The sequence below is a fragment of the Manihot esculenta genome, chromosome 18, assembly GCF_001659605.2.
Source record: "Manihot esculenta cultivar AM560-2 chromosome 18, M.esculenta_v8, whole genome shotgun sequence".
Taxonomy (NCBI): Eukaryota; Viridiplantae; Streptophyta; class Magnoliopsida; order Malpighiales; family Euphorbiaceae; genus Manihot; species Manihot esculenta.
Window position 1 is genome coordinate 6,338,931 of NC_035178.2, and position 22,180 is coordinate 6,361,110.

The window sequence follows — 22,180 nt, forward strand, 5'->3', positions numbered from 1 at the left end:
TATTGAATCATTAGATTGGTTTTATAGTAAGGTGATAGCACTAGAGAATACATAAAAAAAAAAAAAATGAACTATTCAAATTAAATTTAAAGAATAATGTAAACCATTCAAATTAAACTTATTCACTTATATCAAAATTTTAAATTTTTGTAATTTTAAATTATTATATTATTATAGTCGATAATAATAATAAAATATAAATAAAAAATTATAAAATGAATAGAATATTAAATATTTCATATAATACATTAAATGCTTAATACTTTAGTCCTTAGAGCATGTACTGATTTGACTTGGCATAATTGATAGCATGATTATGATTATAGGATTTAAATGTGTAATTAACATTACTTAGTATATAATTAATGGTATGAAAATTTAAATTTAGATTTATCTAATAAATAATATATTTTTAACTATTAAATCAAGTTAATTTAAACAAATAATGTGATAAGTCATTTATTTATTTTTAAATCAACCCTATCTCACGCTACAAAATAATCAGCAGAACACTAATTTAAACCTGTAATTTTCAGTAAATTGTCAAAAAATGTATATAAGCAATTTTTTTTTTCAACCAATGAACACAATGGAATCCACAAATTAATGGGGAGAAGAAAAACCATAACATTAAACTTATAAAATAAATATTATTTAACAGAAATACTAGGGATAATTATTTAAAAAGCCAAATATTTAATATGATTAAAATATATTTATTATTTTATTTCTCCTCAATTTATCCTTGACGATGAATCAATTCAATTTTAGAGAAAACTTTTGGACGGGTTGGTGGACAACACCACCCAAAAACACACATTCAATGCACCAACCTTAGAAATTTTTTATTTCTCCTGGAATTATTTACAGTGTAATTTCCATTAATTTATTTTTTTAAATAATTTTTTTTAATAATATTAAATTTAACCATTACAAATAATATATATATATATATATATAATTAAGATCACATCTCTTAAATAAAACATAAAAATTACTGCTATTTTCAATAAATTAGCAGAAGTCACAATAAATAGATTTTGTTAAGTATTTTGAAATTTAATTTGGTGATAAATATATTTGAAAGATATCAGATTTTATTCTTTAATTTTTAATTAATATTAATAATTATCGATTATATTTTAAATTTTACCTTTATATTTATATTTTATTATTTATAAATATGAATAATTCACATTTAAATCAGATTTATATGTGCCCATAATAATTTTATTTGGTTTCATTATTATTTTATAAAAGATAAATTGTGTATTCTTTTTATATTTTATAAATAATATAATTAATTTGTGATGGGTTATTATAATTTTTATAAAATAATTTTTAAAATTATAAATAAAAATATTTTATAAAAATGTATATAGCGGCAGTTTTGAACAGTTGAAAAGCACACCATGAGAATGAGAAAGAAATAGAAAGAGAGGAAGGGGGGTTGATGGGAACTACCACTCTTTCCTGCTAAATGTAGAAGGGAAGGGAGAGAGGATGGAGGAGGCTGCGATGAAGCGTGGCGGGGGCAGCTACCACGTGCAGGGTCTCATTGGAAGCCGTTAAATCTGGAAGGCCCACCTCTCTAACACCAACCTAACACTCTGCAATTCAATTCAGACTAGTTAATACTTAAACACTTTCACAAGCATTTCAAGATTGTGAATGTACAACTCAAACACATTCAACATTCTTCTGGGTTATGCTTGATTCTTTCTCTTTGCGTCTAGATTCCAGCTAATGATTTCTTGCCCTTATACACAATTCAGTTAAATTTGATCTCAGCTCCCCAGATTTCGGCTCTTCTCCAGGTTTGTTATCATTTTTTTATTCTTTTTTCAACTGGGTTTTTCTTCAAAGTTTTTGCTGCTGTTTGTAGCTTGGGATTGCATTTCTTTTTTTCCTTTTCGAGAAGTTCTGAGAAAGTTGAGTACTTTTGTTTCTTTGAGTGGCTTTTGCAATTTGTATTGATCGAGGTTTAATATGGATTGGGAATCTAATTATGCACTTTATGTGGGACTAAGAAGCATTTGTTAGAGATATATTTAAGCACCTATTCGTTCTTATCAATATCTCTTGCATCCTGCATCTGAGATATTTTATTCTTAGGCTGCGTTTGGTTGCTCACCATTTAATTAGGATTACAATGATTGATTGGGGTTCGTTTTTAGTTATTTTGGTCTTCGATTGTTAAATAACTCTACGATGAAAGCTAGAGTTAATAGTGGCGCAAGATGAAAAAGTCCGCATGAAGTATCATTATGTGCAACCAAACAGGGTCTTACTAGTTACTATGATTGGATGGTTTGCTTCAAGTTCTCAGCCGTTGTTTAATTTATTTCCACTTGATTCTTTTGATTTGTGAACTTTTGCTCAAGTATGAACAGGTAACGTTGCTAAGATAGGCGCAGCATATAAGAAAAATTATATTCAAAGAATAAGATAAAATTAATGGGAGTGAACTAATTTAACCACTGAATTTTCAGCCCATAGTTTTTGGTGAGTAACACAGAACCTCTTTAGGCAGCATGTTGGCAGCACAAAGGAGACCACCACCCGTGGGTGTTGCTCGTGGCAATGGTTACACGAATGGAGTAGTTTCAACAAGGAGCCCTGCTACAATATCTGAAGTGGATGAATTCTGCTATGCTCTTGGAGGGAAGAGGCCAATCCATAGTATTTTAATTTCAAATAATGGGATGGCAGCTGTCAAGTTTATTCGTAGTATTAGGACATGGGCTTATGAAACATTTGGCACTGAGAAGGCAATCTTGTTGGTGGCCATGGCAACTCCAGAAGACATGAGAATCAATGCTGAGCATATTAGAATTGCTGATCAGTTCGTGGAAGTACCTGGCGGGACAAACAATAACAACTATGCTAATGTGCAGCTCATTATAGAGGTGTGTACATTGAACTCTGTAACATTTGTGTGCATATCATGTTTCTTTTATCTTTTTAGGTCAAAATAAATGAGACAAAGCATAAATGGATGACTAAATTTAGTAGGTACTTCATAGCAGGAATAATTTCTGTAAATCTTTTTTTTAATTAATTTGACCGAGAATTAGTGAACTATGATGTAATTTCCACAGAAAGGAGAAAGTAAACATAAAATAGTCAATGAATTGTGTAACACAAAGATTATATGTCATACTATGTAGAACCTTTTGAAGTCCTCCCTATTTCTGACATCTCAGAATGTCATCAAATTGAATGAGCAGATATCAAGAAGTTTCTTACTCTAGCAATATATTATTGTTATTTGTTAATGTAAGGTTGGTCTGCCTAAGTCTGGCTTCTTTGCTAATGCGAATCAGTTATATGAGTAAGATTCCGTTGTACCCGTCCAGTTTCTATAACAAACCTGTAATTTATGGTTGCCAGATGGCAGAGATAACTTGTGTTGATGCAGTTTGGCCTGGATGGGGCCATGCATCCGAGAACCCTGAACTGCCAGATGCACTGAATGCTAAGGGGATTGTATTTCTTGGGCCACCAGCTACCTCAATGGCAGCACTAGGCGATAAAATTGGCTCATCTTTGATTGCTCAAGCAGCAGATGTCCCTACTCTTCCATGGAGTGGTTCTCATGTACTTATCTTACTTGAACTATGATTTAAATTTACAGTTTCATCCCCCAATTTAAAATGCTTCTTTCTGTCTGCCAGGTGAAAATTCCTCCAGAAAGTTGTTTGATTTCAATCCCAGATGAGGTATACAGAGAAGCATGTGTATATACAACAGAGGAAGCAGTTGCTAGTTGTCAAGTTGTTGGTTACCCTGCAATGATTAAGGCATCATGGGGCGGTGGCGGTAAAGGCATAAGAAAGGTTTGCCTTCTACCTGACAGTTTTGAATTTTTAACTGGGAAGGATTTAACTAATGGAATAATTATAAACCAACTATTCATATTTTCTTTTGGATTTACTAGGTCCATAATGATGATGAAGTTAGGGCATTGTTCAAGCAAGTTCAGGGTGAAGTTCCAGGATCACCCATTTTCATAATGAAGGTTGCTTCCCAGGTTAGATTATCCTCTGCCATTTTTCGAATGAGGAACTTTTGCTCTATGATTTTAGGATTATGCATCCAGTTTGTTGATTCATTTGATTTTTTTCCCATTTAGAGTCGGCATTTAGAAGTCCAGTTACTATGTGATCAGTATGGAAATGTAGCAGCTCTGCATAGCCGTGATTGCAGTGTTCAGAGGCGGCACCAAAAGGTAACTTTCGTTCCCATTGCTAATCTTAGATTTGGTTAACGTAACTATTGCTCCTTATATTTTGATTTTGAACAAAAATGAGGTCATAATTTTTTCTGCCACTGAACTATTGGTGCATAGTATCATCTGCGATGATATTTTACATTCAAATCCTGACTTCTTGTGTATGATAAATAGATAATTGAGGAGGGTCCAATTACTGTTGCACCATTGGATACTGTCAAAAAACTAGAGCAAGCAGCTAGAAGGTTAGCAAAATGTGTGAATTATGTTGGAGCAGCTACTGTTGAGTATTTGTACAGTATGGACACTGGAGAGTATTACTTCTTGGAGCTCAATCCTCGGTTGCAGGTAACTGAAAATTTTCAGACTTCGGTTTTGTTCTTGTCATGCACATTAATCTTCATTATGTGTTTTATGCAGTTATTATTGCACATTTACTGCTGTTGCAATTTTTTTTTTGAAAAATGACAACATTGGATAACTGGATATTGAAGTATATCATGCAACCTGTTAACTAGTATATCACCTTTATTTTTGAAGAAAAAATAAGAAGTTTCTTAGCTGTTGGGATGATCATAAATTCATCATGATAATAAATCATGTCATAGGTGAGGGAAAACCAAACTGATGAGCAGTTTTTCAGTTCTCACTTCATTATCCTGAACTTCCTATGCTAGTCATCCAAGAGTGAAATGGCCTATTCAATCCTCATGAAATTATCTGTTGACTTTCCTAAAGGTTTTTAGCTTAATTCTGATGTAGGTGGAGCACCCTGTCACTGAGTGGATTGCTGAAATAAATTTGCCAGCAGCCCAGGTAGCTGTTGGGATGGGAATTCCCCTCTGGCAAATTCCTGGTAGGCCACTAGCATTTTTGAAATTCTAAATGACTAATTTTCATTAGTAAATGGGCATATGTTGCTTTGACATTTTGCATCTATGTGCTTTGTCTAATTAGAGATAAGGCGATTTTATGGGATGGAACATGGTGGAGGATATAATGCCTGGAGGAAAAGTTCAGTGGCTGCTACCCCTTTCGATTTTGACTTGGCAGAGTCTACAAGGCCAAAAGGTCATTGTGTTGCTGTGCGCATAACAAGTGAGGATCCAGATGATGGTTTTAAGCCTACAAGTGGAAAAGTACAGGTAAGGCTCTCAGGTGGACACTTTTGATTTCAAGTTTTATTGGCCTTATAATTAAACCTAAACTTGTATGGCCTTGTACAGGAGCTAAGTTTCAAAAGCAAGCCAAATGTGTGGGCTTACTTCTCTGTTAAGGTGCCTTTTCCTTTTGCTTCTTTTTCCCTACATTTTTCTGTTGACAGAACCTTGATTTTCTGACCTTAGTAACTTAAACTCTGATTTGCAGTCCGGTGGAGGCATTCATGAATTCTCAGATTCTCAATTTGGTAAGTGTCAGATGCTAACTTGGTTCTTTAAACTTGATTGCACAAATTGAATTCAATCAATCTAGTACAACTTAATGAGAAATTGCTAACTTCCAAATTTTGTTTTCTTTTGATTTGTATTTTGAATTTTGCAATGAACACATTCAATTTAACTCCAAATGATTGCAAAATTCCAATGCCTAATTCTTCTACTTGGTTCATATTTTAACAATCTATGCCGCTCTAAATTTTCATTAACTTCCCTTAGGACATGTTTTTGCATTTGGGGAGTCAAGAACTTTGGCTATAGCAAATATGGTCCTTGGGCTGAAAGAAATTCAAATTCGTGGAGAAATTCGTACTAATGTTGACTACTCAGTTGACCTTTTACATGTAATAACTCATCTTTGATAATCCACTTCTGTTTATCTTCCTTATTCACTCAAAATGAAAGAAGGAAAACTGAAAGGACCCTCCAGGAATAAACTTAACATGAAATGAAATGTTATGCAGGCTTCAGATTATAGGGACAACAAAATCCACACAGGTTGGTTGGACAGTCGAATTGCAATGCGGGTTAGAGCAGAAAGGCCACCTTGGTACCTCTCTGTTGTTGGAGGGGCACTGTATGTAAGTACTCGTGCATTAACATGAAAAGATTAACTATAACCTTTATGTATGCCATATTTCTATCTTGCAGAATGCACTACTTACTGGTCCTGTTTTGTTTGCCTCAGAAAGCATCTGCTAGCAGTGCAGCTGTGGTGTCAGATTATGTTGGTTACCTTGAAAAGGGACAAATCCCTCCCAAGGTACCCAAAGAAAAATACATACTTATTAATCTTTTGCTTGTTTGGCTCGGTTTTATTAATGCTAATGTCATTTGATTCTTTTTTCAGCACATATCACTTGTAAACTCCCAAGTTTCTTTGAACATTGAAGGAAACAAATACATGGTACTAATACTTGTCATTGTCATTACCCTTCTCAACGATAATGTTTTCTTTTTATGTTTTTCAATATTTTCTGCAGATTTTTGGTTCATAGGCCTTGTTAATACATGTTATTAAAATTTTGGAAAATTATTCCTAGATTAACATGGTTAGAGGGGGCCCAGGAAGCTCTAGATTGAGGATGAATGAATCAGAGATTGAAGCAGAGATACATACTTTACGTGATGGAGGCTTACTGATGCAGGCGAGAATTCATTTCCTGTAACACTTCTATAATTATTTCTTTATAGATGTTCTGTACTAGTGTTGTAATGCTCTATGCAACTTTTATTCTTTTTTCCATTATTTTTTTCCTTATTATCTGCTCTTCAATAAATATGATTTGATGCTTCGTAACAGAATCTATTATTTATATTTTGTTACAGTTGGCTGGAAACAGTCATGTAATATATGCAGAGGAAGAAGCAGCTGGAACTCGCCTTCTTATTGATGGAAGGACTTGCTTGCTACAGAATGATCATGATCCATCAAAATTAGTAGCAGAGACACCATGCAAGCTGCTGAGGTATTTGGTTTCAGATGGTAGTCATATTGAGGCTGATACTCCATATGCAGAGGTTGAAGTTATGAAGATGTGCATGCCTCTTCTTTCACCTGCTTCTGGAGTTATTCAGTTTAACATGTCTGAAGGTCAAGCAATGCAGGTAAGTCATTTTTCATTTAGTGTGCATGCATGTAATATCAGTTCTGGTGTGAAGTTAAAGGTCTGTTTTCTTGTAGGCTGGTGAGCTTATAGCACGGCTTGATCTTGATGATCCTTCAGCTGTACGAAAGGCTGAACCTTTTCATGGGAGCTTCCCAGTATTGGGGCCTCCAACTGCTATATCTGGTAAAGTTCATCAGAAATGTGCTGCAAGTCTAAATGCAGCTCGCATGATTCTTGCAGGCTATGACCACAATATTGATGAAGTAAGTAGTTTCTTGCCCAATGCTTTGTTTGGTGTTCAAAAATTCTTACCATGAATCAATGTTCCTTAAACTTAAAAGAAAAGTATCTACCCTTTTTCTGTTAAATTAATAAATGTTTTTGAAATCTGATGTGCCATCTGAATCTGAATGACTTTGGCAGGTTGTACAAAACTTGCTCAATTGTCTTGATAGTCCTGAACTTCCTTTCCTTCAATGGCAAGAATGCTTGTCTGTTCTTGCAACTCGCCTTCCCAGAGATCTTAGAAATGAGGTGAATGTCTATTACATTATTTGATCTCTGTTTTCTTTCTCATACAGTGGCTTTATGGTCACAACAAGATCTGATATTGCCTTGTCTCAATTGTTTCAGTTGGAATCAAAATATAGGGAGTTTGAGGGTATTTCGAGCCCTCAGAACAACGACTTTCCTGCCAAATTGTTAAGGGGTGTTCTTGAGGTGAGTTCCTTTTCTCATGTTCCTCACCTGAACCCCAATTCTCCTGTTCTCTTGTAGTGGTTGAGGTGTGTGCATTTTCTCCAGGCCCATTTATCTTCCTGTCCTGAAAAAGAAAAAGGAGCCCAGGAGAGGCTTGTTGAACCTTTGATGAGTCTTGTAAAGTCTTATGAGAGAGGAAGGGAGAGTCATGCCCGTCTCATTGTTCAATCACTTTTTGAAGAGTATTTATCAGTTGAAGAATTGTTTAGCGACAACATCCAGGTAAGTTTGTTCCCATCAAAAATAGCATTTGTGCCATCACAGCTGTATCTGTTATGATTATTTGGGATTGCTAACGTCTTAATAATTCTAATCTTGTGGAAATGCCATGGCTTCAATCAGAGATAATATTGCATGTTATTTGTTCAGTGCTGGCTTTTAGTCATAGTCTCTCCTTTTCTTAATCTTTCAAGTCACTTATATTTTAATTTGTTTGCTTCTGTATGCCTGTCTTCTTTCTCTACAGAAATGCCTTCATTGATGGCTTCTTCTGTCCAACATGCTAATTGAACTAACAATAATTCTCTCTATTTTGTTTCCTCTTCATCCCATTGTTCTTTAAATTTTCAAATGGCAAGAAGGCCAAATTTGCCCTTGAACCGTACAGCAGGGGTTAACAGTATCAAATTTCAGTTTTTAATTCAAATTTGCTAGTAAACTATCAATAAAAGACTAAATAAGTCCAAATAAGACTAAATAGACTGAGTAGAGCATAGCTCACACTTTAAAACCCAGACAAGTGATGGCTTTATTTAGCCTTTTAATGATTGTTCAAGAGTAAATTTGGACCAAAAGTTAAAATTTGGTATTTTTGGCCCCTGCAATATAGTTCAGGGGAAATTTTGACATTTTAGCCATTTTCAAATCTACATTCTTGAACACAATCATATGATGAACATTTCCTATCATGCTCCATTGTTTCTTTATCTTAAATCCTGGTTTAATTTCACACACACAAAAATTGAATTTCTATTCGTGAACAGTTAATGCACTCCAAGTTGGTCCCAAGTCCTGTACTGCTTACACATACTCTCATAATTTTTAATACTTGCAAGCCAAAAGTATTAGGAGCTTGGAGTGTGACCCCGCAATTAGATTGGAGTGAGTCATCACTTTCTAATGTTGTATCTTGCATTGTTCTTTAGGCTGATGAGATTGAACGTCTTAGACTTCAATACAAGAAAGATCTGTTGAAAGTTGTGGACATTGTCCTTTCTCATCAGGTATCAAGTTTATATTGTGCCTTTCTTTTTCAGTTTTTATGGGAATAACTTTGCAATATTACTATTTATTGCCTTGTAGGGTGTCAGGAGCAAAAATAAGTTGATACTACGGCTCATGGAACAGCTAGTTTATCCTAATCCTGCTGCGTATAGGGATAAACTAATTCGGTTCTCTCAACTTAATCACATAAATTATTCTGAGGTCAGTAGCATAAGTTCTTAATCTGTGTTCTTTGTTGTTCATCAAATCAGTTTCTTTTAGATAATTAATTGTAGAGTGGCAACGGTTTCTAAATTTCTAAATTTTTTCTCTTTAAGGATTATATATTTCTTCCTTCTCTCACTTTATAACAGTCATTATTTAGTGACGTTTTGCAAGTCACTAATACCATGTTTTTTGAAATCTTGATACCCCATTTGCATATGCAGTTAGCATTGAAGGCAAGTCAACTGTTGGAACAAACAAAACTGAGTGAACTTCGTTCTACCATTGCTAGAACCCTTTCTGAATTGGAGATGTTTACGGAGGATGGTGAAAATATGGATACTCCCAAGAGAAGAAGTGCCATTAATGAACGAATGGAGGACCTTGTGAATGCTCCTTTGGCTGTTGAAGATGCCCTTGTGGGTCTGTTTGATCACAGTGATCACACCCTTCAAAGGCGGGTAATGGAAACTTATGTTCGAAGGCTATATCAGGTACCCAATTGGAACTCTGAAAAAAACTTCCTTGATTTTACTTCTAGACCATCATTGCTTCAGTTAGACCATCCTTGTTGTCAGCCCTATCTTGTAAAGGAGAGCGTCAGGATGCAGTGGCATAGATCTGGTCTTATTGCTTCATGGGAGTTCATGGAAGAGCATATTGGGAGAAAGAATGGCTCTGAAAAAATGTCGGATGAATCAGTGGTGGAGAAACATTGCAACAGGAAATGGGGAGCCATGGTTATCATCAAATCTTTGCAATTTTTGCCTGCAATTATTAGTGCTGCATTAAGGGAAACAACTCACAATCATCATGAATCCATTCCAAATGGATCTTTAGAACCAGCTAACTTTGGTAATATGATGCATATTGCATTAGTTGGCATCAACAACCAGATGAGTCTGCTTCAAGATAGGTATTTTCCCTTGGGTTTATATAATAAATGCTTCTATTAAAATTTGAACACTAATAGTAGATTATACATCCAGTAAAGTATACAATTTACTTACAATCCTAAGACTTAACAGTTTGAACCTTAACAATCCTAAGCATATGCTTAAAATTTTCGGATGGGATGTGAGTTATGTTGTTGACGAATAATAGATTCTTTGAAGAATAAAACAATTGCTTTTCTATAACCCTTAACAGAAGACACAAATGCATTCCATGTTTTCTTTTTCAAATTGACAAACCTGGAAAGAAGAGATTAATGTGACAATGCCCCTTCTTGCTGGCTATATCCTTTGACTTTTTTGCAGTGGTGATGAGGATCAGGCTCAAGAAAGAATAAACAAGTTAGCTAAAATTCTAAAGGAGCAAGAAGTAGGCACCAGTTTACACACAGCTGGTGTTGGGGTTATTAGCTGCATCATTCAAAGGGATGAAGGGAGAGCCCCTATGAGGCACTCCTTTCACTGGTCATCAGAAAAGCTCTACTATGAGGAAGAACCTCTATTACGGCATCTAGAACCTCCACTATCTATCTACCTTGAATTGGTTTGTTACTAAATATATAGCTGTGACCCAATATTTTGTTTCAAGGGTATATATATGCAAATGAAAGGTAGAGATAACTTGGTCTGAAGCTTATTATGGTTTGTTTTGATTTAGGACAAACTTAAATGTTATGGAAATATACAATATACTCCGTCACGGGACAGACAGTGGCACTTATACACTGTTGTAGACAAGCCAGTGCCAATTCAGAGGATGTTCCTTAGAACCCTTGTTAGGCAGCCCACAGCACATGAAGGACTTACTGCATATCAAGGGCTGGGTGCAGAAGCACCCCATGCACAGTGGGTTATGTCCTTTACTTCAAGGAGCATTTTGAGGTCCTTGGTGGCTGCTATGGAGGAGTTGGAGCTTAACGTGCACAATACTACTGTCAAATCTGAACATGCACATATGTACCTCTGTATCTTACGGGAACAACAAATAGATGACCTTGTGGCGTACCCCAAGTAATTGTGTCTCAACTTCTATTATATCTCATGCAATAAGTTGGTGAACTTCTGATCTTATGTGAAAACTTTATCACTAGGAGAGTTGATATTGATGCTGGCCAGGAAGAAGCTGCAGTAAAGAGACTCTTGGAAGAACTGGCTAGGGAAATACATTTGTCAGTTGGTGTAAAAATGCACAGGCTAAATGTTTGTGAGTGGGAAGTGAAGCTCTGGATGTCATCATCTGGACAAGCAAATGGGGCATGGAGAGTTGTCATCACAAATGTAACTGGTCACACCTGTGCAGTGCATGTAAGTGTGCACGTCATCTCATACGGGTTCAAGAAAAGTGCTTTCACCTACCCATGCATTTCAATTTCAATGCATTAAGAAGAGGTCTTTTAAGTTTCATCCATTTACGCATTTTGATGTCAATGCACTACGAAAGGTCTTTCATCCATCCATTCATTTCAATGGACAAAGAGGATAAAGAATGATTTTCAAAAGGAAGGTATTGAATGACGCATATCAGTATCAGGGATTATGATCAGTGGTTAAACCCAGATGGGTTGTAGATCATAAGTTTTACTGATATGCCATTTCCTTATCCTATACATCCTATATCTTATCTACCTTAATGGGGAATTTGAGGAAAATAACTGTCACATTAGTTTATATTGTTAGGACTTAGGGTATATATGCAAGTTTAGTATGAAAGCCTTTCTTGCTGTTGTTGCAAGCTAGCAATTTGATGTCTAATACCAGTGTAGTGAGGTATGAAATTACCAACATGTAGACTTCCATAGCAAAATTATGATACACAGAGTCTTCTTACTGTCACATTTAAGAGTTTTTTTTATGGAAAGGTGATTTTTGCTGGTTATTATGACAATCAGATATACCGAGAAATAGAGGATACCAGCAAACATGGAGTGGCGTACCATTCAATCTCTGCACAGGGTCCTCTACATGGTGTATTGGTAAATGGAGTCTATCAGCCCTTAGGAGTTCTTGATCAGAAACGTCTGTTGGCAAGGAGAAGCAACACCACTTACTGCTATGATTTTCCATTGGTCCGTTCTTTAATATTTACTTGTTCTAACCTCTAATATAGACTACATCTTTTTACTTTTTTCCGAGAGTGAGAGAGAGAGAGAGAGAGAGAAATAGCTGTTAAAATTATCTTGAGAGAGAGAGAGAGAGAGAGTTAAAATTATCTTGGGAGAGAGAGAGAGAGAGAGTTAAAATTATCTTGAGAGAGAGAGAGAGAGTTTAAACTATCTTGAGAGAGAGAGACTGTTAAAATTATCTTGAGAGAAAGAGAGAGAGAGAGAGAGAGATAGAGAAATAACTGTTAAAATTATCTTACTGAGTATATGTCCTACTTTCAGGCATTTGAGACAGCCTTGGAACAAATATGGGAATCCCAATTAACAGGAATTGGAAAACCCAAGGACACTGTTCTTCTCAAAGTAACAGAGCTTGTATTTGCTGATGGGAAAGGTAGCCGTGGCACTCCTCTTGTCCCTGTGGAGCGCCCAGCTGGACTCAATGATGTTGGCATGGTAGCATGGAGCATGGAAATGTCTACTCCTGAGTTCCCTTCTGGAAGGACAATTTTGATTGTAGCAAATGACGTGACCTTCAAAGCTGGGTCTTTTGGCCCAAGAGAGGATGCATTTTTCTTTGCAGTAACTGATCTTGCTTGCACTAAAAATCTACCATTAATTTATTTGGCTGCAAATTCTGGTGCTCGAATTGGAGTTGCCGAGGAAGTCAAATCCTGCTTTAAAGTTGGTTGGTCAGATGAATCATGCCCTGAGCGTGGTTTTCAATATGTATATTTGAGCCCAGAGGATTACACTAACATCGCATCATCTGTGATAGCGCATGAATTGAAGCTGCCTAGTGGAGAAACCAGATGGGTGATAGAAGCCATTGTTGGCAAGGAGGATGGCCTGGGAGTAGAGAACTTATCTGGAAGTGGGGCGATTGCTAGTGCATATTCTAGGGCATACAAGGAAACCTTTACGTTAACATATGTGACTGGTAGAACTGTGGGAATTGGTGCTTATTTAGCTCGGCTTGGGATGCGGTGCATACAGAGGCTTGATCAGCCCATTATCTTGACGGGCTTCTCTGCATTGAACAAACTCCTTGGCCGTGAGGTGTACAGCTCTCACATGCAACTTGGTGGACCTAAAATAATGGCAACCAATGGAGTAGTGCATCTTACTGTCTCAGATGATCTAGAAGGGGTATCTGCTATTTTGAAGTGGCTGAGCTGTATTCCTCCCTGTATTGGTGGAACGCTTCCAATTATAAGTCCTGCAGATCCTACTGAAAGGCCTGTGGAGTACTTCCCAGAAAACTCATGTGATCCTCGTGCTGCAATTTGTGGTACTTTGGACAGTAGTGGGAAATGGCTTGGGGGTATTTTTGATAGGAATAGTTTTGTTGAGACTTTGGAAGGCTGGGCAAGGACAGTTGTTACAGGAAGGGCAAAGCTTGGAGGAATTCCCATTGGCATAATAGCTGTTGAGACACAAACTGTAATGCAAGTGATTCCAGCTGACCCAGGACAGCTTGATTCTCATGAGCGGGTTGTCCCTCAGGCTGGACAAGTATGGTTTCCAGATTCTGCAACCAAAACAGCTCAAGCAATATTGGATTTCAACAGAGAAGAGCTTCCACTTTTCATTCTTGCTAACTGGAGAGGCTTTTCAGGTGGGCAGAGGGATCTTTTTGAGGGTATCCTTCAGGCAGGTTCAACCATAGTTGAGAACCTTAGAACATACAAGCAACCTGTTTTTGTGTACATCCCCATGATGGGTGAGCTTCGTGGTGGGGCGTGGGTTGTTGTGGACAGTCAGATCAATTCAGAGCACATTGAAATGTATGCTGATCGAACGGCAAAAGGTAATGTCCTTGAGCCTGAAGGAATGATTGAAATCAAGTTCAGAACAAAGGAGTTACTTGAGTGCATGGGTCGGCTTGATCAACAGCTGATCACTATGAAAGTAAAACTTCAGGAAGCCAGAAGCAATGGAAATTACGGGATGGTTGAATCTGTACAACAGCAAATAAAATCTCGTGAAAAGCAACTTTTGCCGGTTTACACCCAGATAGCTACCAGATTTGCAGAGCTTCATGATTCTGCCTTAAGGATGGCTGCAAAAGGTGTGATCAGAGAAGTTGTAGACTGGGAAAGATCCCGTAGTTACTTCTACAAAAGGTTGTGTAGAAGAATTGCCGAGGGTTCACTGATCAAGACTCTGAAAGATGCAGCTGGTGACCAACTATCACATAAATCTGCAATGGACTTGATCAAGAAGTGGTTTTTGGGTTCAGATATTGCAAGAGGCAGGGAAGATGCTTGGGGAAATGATGAAGCTTTCTTTGCCTGGAAGGATGATAGTAGAAATTATGAAGAAAAGCTACAAGAGTTAAGGGTCCAGAAGGTATTGCTTCAATTAACAAGCATTGGCGAATCAATGTCAGATTTGAAAGCTCTACCTCAGGGTCTTGCTGCCCTTCTAAGAAAGGTAAATCATTATATAGGCTCTTGCTTTGTTCATCCTTCAAATCTTATTTATTTATCAGACCAAGAGATGATGCTTTATATTAATGCAGGTCGACCCATCAAGCCGAGGGCAACTGATTAATGAGCTTCGTGAGGTTCTTAATTGATTCAAAGTAAAAATGGTTCTGCTGCATCCACAATATGCTCATCTTGGAGGATCTTACAGGTCAGTTTTGCTCACTTCACGAAGTGTAAAGGTTGCTGTGATCTTCTGGTGAACTAGGGGTAGAATTCTGTTGTTAAGATGGGAAATTGGTGAGCGTCGGAAGCGTATGCCCTCCGTGGCTGTTCCTTGGCTTGTTAGTGTGATTATTTTTGTAGTAAGCTGTGAGGTCTACTAATTATTATAATATATATATATATATATATATATACAGCCGGAGTGACACATTTAAATTTATATATTTATATTAAGTGATTTAAATTATATTTTTTATATTTAATAATGTTACTAATTAATATATTTATAATAAATATAATTTATTATTTTTACTATTATAATTTATACATGAGTTTTAAATTTTTTATCATTATTATTATTACGTGACCTTTTAATTTTTTATAATATTTTAACTATAATATATTAATTTATAATTAAAAAATTTAAAATTTAAAATTAATTTATCTTTAAAGTAACTAATAAAAAATTAATATATATCTATTTTTATGTGAGAAATAATATATTTAAATTTATAATATGTCTTTTTAATTATATTTCTATCATTTATAAATAATAAATTTATATATATATATATAATTGGACTCTAAAATAGATTAATAAGAGATCGACAAATACATTTATGTTTTTTTTATATATTTATTTTTAAATAAAATAAAAATAAATGAATATGTAATAAATATAATTTATTATTTTTTAATCACTATTAATACATAATTTTTAATTTTCTATTATTTTTTAATATAATAAATATAATTTTTATTATATGATATTTTGATATCTTGCTACTTTTAATTCTCCAAACTACCAAGAACTGTACCAAAACGGATACTGTGATGAAATGAACATAGACTCAGCTTTGCGTAGGGGCTGATCCACACAGGGACTATGGGCTCATGCCTTTCTGAACTTTTTAAAATTAGTTAGATATGTTTAGTTAATTTTTTTTAATTTTAAATAAATAACGGAAAAATTATTATTAAATTTTTATAATTTTTAAAAAATTATTAATTTATTCATATAAAATACCATTATATTTTATAAAATCAAATTCTTTGATTCTTTTATAAAAAAAAATTAATTAATCTACCTTAAATATTTTTATTATTTACTTTATATAATTTTAACTATACATATTATTTAGTATATATAAATTTAAATATATATACTATTTAGTCTTATCGAAAAAATCAAAACAAAGTGATTAATAATTGTTAAATTTTAATTTTATGAAATATAAAAATATTTTACTAAAAAATAAACTAATAAATTTTTAAAAAATAATTTGAGCATAATTCTCTCACGAATAAAATCATAATCCCAAATACTATTTTTACATCAATAACTCTAAGTTCCTTTTTTTTTTTTTCAATTCCAAAAGTTTACTTTTAATATAAGGTTTCAACTTCAAGTGTATTAATTTCTTTTAAATTACTTATAAAATAAGTATTCATTTATTATTTAATTTATTTTCATATACTTAACTTTTATTATTATGAAGTGTTCATTATTTTTATTTATTTATTTATTTATATTTATGTGATTAAAATTATATATTAAAATTTTAATTTATAAAAATAAATTTTAAATTAAAAGAAAAATACTAAGACTATGAGTAAGATTATTTTAAAAAAAATTTAAATATAGATAAAAATCAATAATAGGTGATTATTAAAAAATATTTATTTGGACAAACTAATTTACCTTGCAATATTTTGTATTTATGTGAGTTTTTTTAATTAATTTAATTTTTAATATCAAAATTTTATCTTGAATAAAAATTTTTTTGAAATGAATAAAATTAAATATTGTACTGACAAAATAAAATTGAACCCTATTCAAATTTCCAAATTTGTAGATCTGTCTAAAAGTATGAAAGAAAGAAAGTCGTATGGATGAAAACAATAAACTTGGCACAAATTATTCATTTAGTCCATTTGTTCATACATCCCAAAATTAATGTTCATTGCAAGAAACAACAACTTCATTCAAATTCTCTTACTCTCTGCTTTCATACAAAGTAATGATTATTTCTTCTTCATCTTACGCTTCAATTTTTCTTCTTTCTCCTTTCTTTTCACTTCTTCTCGTTTATTCTTTTCCTTTTCCATTTCTTCTTTTTCTTGCCGCTTTTTCTCCTTCTCTTTTTCTTCTTTCTTTTTTCTTGCTTCTTTTACCTTTCTCTCGTTTTCTCTTTTAGTTTTCTCCTTCTCTATGGCCTTCCTCTCTATCTCCTTCTGCTTTGTTTTCTTTCTCTTCTCTTTATCCCTTAACTCTTTCCTCGTCAATTCTCTTTTGAAGGTGAAACACATTTTGGTTGAGGCTCCTCGCCTTCGCAAAGATAAACCCGTTAATAACTTTGTAATTTACAGCATTAAGCCGTCTCATTTGTCCATTTTACTTATCCTCACTCGTCTTGTCATTATTATCCATGGCCGACCAAGAAAATAAAAAACCAAAAGCAAGAAGTGGCTTTTGCAAATACATATATCCTGGCTGAACAGCTTTAACCTTATAATTGCAAAGACTGCAGTTTTGGAATTGCAACTCAGATGCCAACCTTGGTTTGCTTTAGAAACAAAGATATAGTTTACATGAGTCTCGTTGTTTTCTACCAGCGTGTATACATGCAATGGTAATATCTATTTACCAATACAAAATTTGCCAAAAATGTTGGACAGAATCTCTTCCGAGATGTCTTCTCCACTTATTTGCCCGAGGGCCAGTGCAGCATCCCGCAAATCAATTGTCCAAAAGTCCAGAGGCATTTCATCCTCTATTGATAATTTCAGCCTTGCAAGTGCTTCCTTGGTCCGCAAAAGCTGCTCACATTGTCTCTGCAGCATGAGCAAATGATACGGGAATCAATTGAAATGAATATCAGAAAACAACTAGAATTAAACTAAGAAGATTTGTTATGCATGGAACTTTTTTACTGTTATCAGTGATGGCTACATTTGATTTTTGGAACTAGTAATCGTTTAGGAATAAGAACCGAAAAGGGTAACAAACCAACAACCAAAACCCCAGAAAAAGGTACAAGTGAAAAACTCAATTCAGAATGATTAGCTAAACCTGGTTCACTGTCCATTTCCGTCCCCCTGCAGGTATTCTGTTCAGACCCACAATCTCTGAAATTGCCATCTCTAAATCTTGGATTCCTTGGCCAGTGACAGCAGAAGTGAAAACAAATTTACTAAAAGAATTGCTGTATTTATCAACCCATTCCATATGCAAAGGTGATGTTGTGTCTATTTTGTTAATTGCAAGGACCATTGGTGCAGAAGATTCAACTGATTTCTGCATATTCCAAAAGGAAAAGGAAAAAACTTTAACTCCGCAGCAAGTTCAATTAATTATCCGTGCAAACAACAGATAGATTAAGTATATCTTAAGAAATCCATGGAAATATGCTACATTTACATCATTAAGAGAGCATGGAGTTGGCTTCTAAGACCTTGTTAGATTCAATCCTACTGAGAAGTTCAGTATCTTCAACAGTCCATCCATCACATGCGCTTACTGTCATGATAATCACATCGGCACCCATAGCGACCGCTTCAGATCTCTCTACACCTGTAAGAATATCCTTGTACTCATTGATTCCGAAGATGAAGACCGAGACCATCAAACACAGTTTCAGTTTCTACACCTATGGCTAGAAACAGTAGTTATCGCATCTAATTATCTAAAAACAAAAGGAAACAAAATAATAGAGAGTGAATAGTTTTTAAGATTTGTCTGAACCCCCAACCCAACCCACCCACCTCCCCCCCAAAAAAAAAAAAAAAAAATAAATAAATAAATAAAAAAGAAAAAAAACCCTACACGCACAAAAAAAATAAAATAAAATCAATTTATTATGCTTCATGGAGCATGTAAACAAACAGGCAACCAACAACAGCATGTGGACACCAAAATAACCATAGATAATTTTGTAAGTCAGTCTCACCAATCTTCTCAACAATGTCATCAGTCACCCTGATGCCTGCTGTATCAAGAAGGGTCACAGGAATACCAGAAACAGTAACACTAGCTTCAACAATGTCCCTGGTGGTTCCAGCAATTTCTGTAACTATTGCCCTCTCACTCTGCATGCTAATCAAAAATTTGACACTAAAAAATGTTGAATTTGCTACTATTTAGTTAAGTAGAAAACAAAATAAGGTTGCTCCAACATACTTTGCTCCATGCATTAAGAAGGCTTGACTTTCCAACATTTGGACGTCCAATGATTGCTATCTACAAGATTAAAGAAAAACATCAACCCGAATTGGAATCAAGTAAAATATGCACAGGTCCAACAGGCATTCATCTTTTTAATAAATAACATAAGTTCGTCCTTGCATAGATACAAAATTTCAGCATAACAGCGAAAACTCCACTAAAATGAGGTAATGACCATTCCAGCCCATACAGGGATATCTGGATTTGGAGGATGATAAGGGATTGCTGTGCTGCAGATCAAGAATAAAAAACAATTCACCATGATTTGGAGCACATCATGCCAGTTTATAATATACATTTAAATGTATAGGCAATGGGCATCCTAGAATTAGCAAGTCAATAATTCCAAGGAATGCAACAGGTTTATGGTTCCTAGAGCTAGATATGCAAAGCACTGAAAAAGCTGTAGAGCTCCCTTGAGGATTGTACCTGTAGTCCAGATTGCAGAAGCTTGTCATAATTGGCTGTCTCCAGTGCATTCTCCAAGTCTTGTGACATGACATTTATGCTGTCCATAATTAGGTCCAACTCTAGTGGTGGCATCTCATCATCAAAGTCTAATCGAGCTTCAATGTCGGTCAGCAATTCAATGCACTGTCTTCTTAAAGATTTAACCAAAGAAGCGAAGCCTCCCTGTTAAGAAGTGAGGTTTCAATGCTTTTAGTTCATGCAATAAGACCTATGTAATCAGATGTAAAACTCGTTTACTTACAGCAAACTCATAGTTACTTGAAGCTCAATAAATAGATAACAAAAACCAACTCATTAAAGAAGACATGCCTGCAATCCAGACAGTGCTGCATCTGCAGCTGCCACAGACTTGGCTGAAACTAGTTTTATAACATTTTCAGCTTGGGATAGGTCCAAACGCCCATTCAGAAATGCACGTAGAGTGAACTCACCTGAAAGAAAAAATACTCACTATTAAGTAGTTCATCTCAGGTTTTGCACACTAGTACAAGAACCATTATTCAACAATAAAAGGGACAAGGTGTGGGTTTTGTATAGGGACAGGCAGAGTCAAATCTCTGTTTCTGCGATTCGACAGGGAATCAAAATGACACATGATTGTGGTGACTTCGTAGCATTAAATTTCCTCCGTATGTATGTATGTATGTGTGTGTGTGTGTATATATATATATATATAGAGAGAGAGAGAGAGGTAATTCTGATGCTGTAAGTCACCACAATTTGTTCATGGTTACATGGAAATTCCAACTCTCCTTCCAATGACTGACTACTCTTATACATATGCAATCAGCTTTTTGTTTAATCCCTTTCCTTTCCTTACATTTTACTGATGCTCAAAATTGAACAAATGGAATAATTCTCTAACAGAGAGTCATGAATTCTCTAACAGAGAGTCATGCATGCATGCATGCAGTGCAAATAAAAGATTCAGTGAGAAGCCAACCTGGTTCTGCAAGCCTAGCTCCAGCTTCAAGACAAGCTCTCAGCACACGATTAAGACACACTTCACTCCCATGACACTGAAGCTCAACCACGTCTTCACAAGTGTAAGATCTTGGGGCCAACATGGGTAGAGCTAAAACCTGAATAGAGAAAAGAAAGCCCATTTCCCATTACACCATTATGCGGTGAAAGTGAATCAAAGAAGGACCATTAACGGTGCATAAGCAGCACATTCAGAAATTACATTTAGCCCATTTATAATTCTAGCCCAGCCAATAAGGACGGCAAATTGATCCTCTAGTAAATGCAACAGTGCTCTTATAGATAAACTGAAAAATGACAATTTGATGATAAATCATCCTATTGAGACCGATAATTATGCTACGTATAAGTGAAATTTTGCATTTGGCGAGATCCTCTGCTGTAGTAAGAATAACAATTCACAAATTCTTAATTCACATGACACCTGAAAACAATAATGGCCCCCTTCAGATTCCTAACTCTTAAGCACACTCATTCCTATGCATAAAGATAATACGGTGATAATACCTCATCAATTATATGCCCTTCATGATCGAAAACCACACCATAATCCACAACATGGCTAGAAGGCTGCCACGCGGATAATCCTCCGTTCCTCTTACTATTCTTCTTCTTTTTCCTCTTTGGTCTAAACACACGCGAAGCAATATCCACCGCCGATGGACCGGATAACCGAACGATTCCCACGGCGGCAGGCGGGCCACCTACAGAGGTGACAATGGCAGCAATTGTGGACCTTGTGGTGGCTGAATTCTCATTCGAAACAGTAGAATCTGGGCCGAGGAAACGCTGGTCTTTATTGTTGAGAAGCAAAGTGGGTTTTGAGTTGGGACTTTGATTGAGGATAGCATGGGGTTTTGCAGGGGTTTTGAGTTTGTGGGTATTTAAAGGGGCAAGGGAAGAAAGGGTTTTAGCAGCGATGGTGAAGCTTGACAGTTTGGGTGATAAAAGGGGTAGTAAGGTTTTCTGTGGGAAGAAATGGGCGACAATGGTGCGCATTGCAGGAAGAAGAAGAGACTGAGCCATTGAAGAGAAGCTGAAAAGGTGAGGACTTTGTGAATTTGGAGATGGGAGAAAGGATCAAAGTCTTTGGTGTCCTTGGGGCATTAAGTAAAAATCCCAATAAATTAGAAAGCCCTGAAACACAAATCCCAAACCGTGTGAATTATCAGTCCAAGGATTAGAGACGACATGGAAACCCTTTTAGAAACTTTTTTATTTATCGCATGGATATTTACATTTTTTATCCATTTCTTTGAGAATTTTATTAAATTTATAAGGATTATTTCTTTTTTATTTATATATGGTTGGAGGTATTAACATA

At 35.3% G+C, this 22,180-nt stretch overlaps 2 protein-coding genes across 4 annotated transcripts; one reads left to right on the forward strand and one right to left on the reverse strand.

The window, feature by feature from the left end:
• The first annotated feature begins 1,407 nt into the window (after positions 1-1,407).
• LOC110607158 (acetyl-CoA carboxylase 1) lies at positions 1,408-15,423 on the forward strand. 3 transcript variants are annotated; one of them, XM_021746242.2, is made up of 31 exons: positions 1,408-1,817; positions 2,493-2,909; positions 3,394-3,600; positions 3,678-3,839; positions 3,941-4,033; positions 4,136-4,231; positions 4,409-4,582; positions 4,997-5,090; positions 5,192-5,379; positions 5,461-5,511; positions 5,603-5,642; positions 5,890-6,014; positions 6,135-6,251; positions 6,359-6,433; positions 6,521-6,577; positions 6,714-6,818; positions 7,000-7,278; positions 7,355-7,543; positions 7,704-7,814; positions 7,914-8,000; positions 8,085-8,261; positions 9,185-9,262; positions 9,342-9,464; positions 9,692-9,961; positions 10,046-10,383; positions 10,727-10,964; positions 11,079-11,431; positions 11,512-11,725; positions 12,310-12,486; positions 12,805-14,958; positions 15,047-15,423. In XM_021746242.2, exons 2-31 carry the CDS (start codon positions 2,535-2,537, stop codon positions 15,101-15,103), a joined length of 6,804 nt encoding a protein of 2,267 aa, XP_021601934.1. In that variant the 5' UTR covers positions 1,408-1,817; positions 2,493-2,534; the 3' UTR covers positions 15,104-15,423. The 3 variants fall into 3 exon arrangements, with proteins under 3 accessions (XP_021601934.1, XP_021601933.1, XP_021601936.1); XM_021746241.2 differs by having other exon boundaries at positions 2,530-2,909; XM_021746244.2 differs by having other exon boundaries at positions 2,534-2,909.
• A 2,239-nt stretch (positions 15,424-17,662) lies between these two features.
• On the reverse strand, positions 17,663-22,078 carry LOC110605920 (tRNA modification GTPase MnmE). Its single transcript, XM_021744603.2, has 9 exons — positions 21,364-22,078; positions 20,816-20,954; positions 20,182-20,303; positions 19,831-20,034; positions 19,357-19,416; positions 19,127-19,265; positions 18,632-18,750; positions 18,250-18,474; positions 17,663-18,011 (listed from the first exon to the last, which is right to left on the reverse strand). Exons 1-9 carry the CDS (start codon positions 21,880-21,882, stop codon positions 17,817-17,819), a joined length of 1,722 nt encoding a protein of 573 aa, XP_021600295.1. The 5' UTR covers positions 21,883-22,078; the 3' UTR covers positions 17,663-17,816.
• Positions 22,079-22,180: the final 102 nt, after the last annotated feature.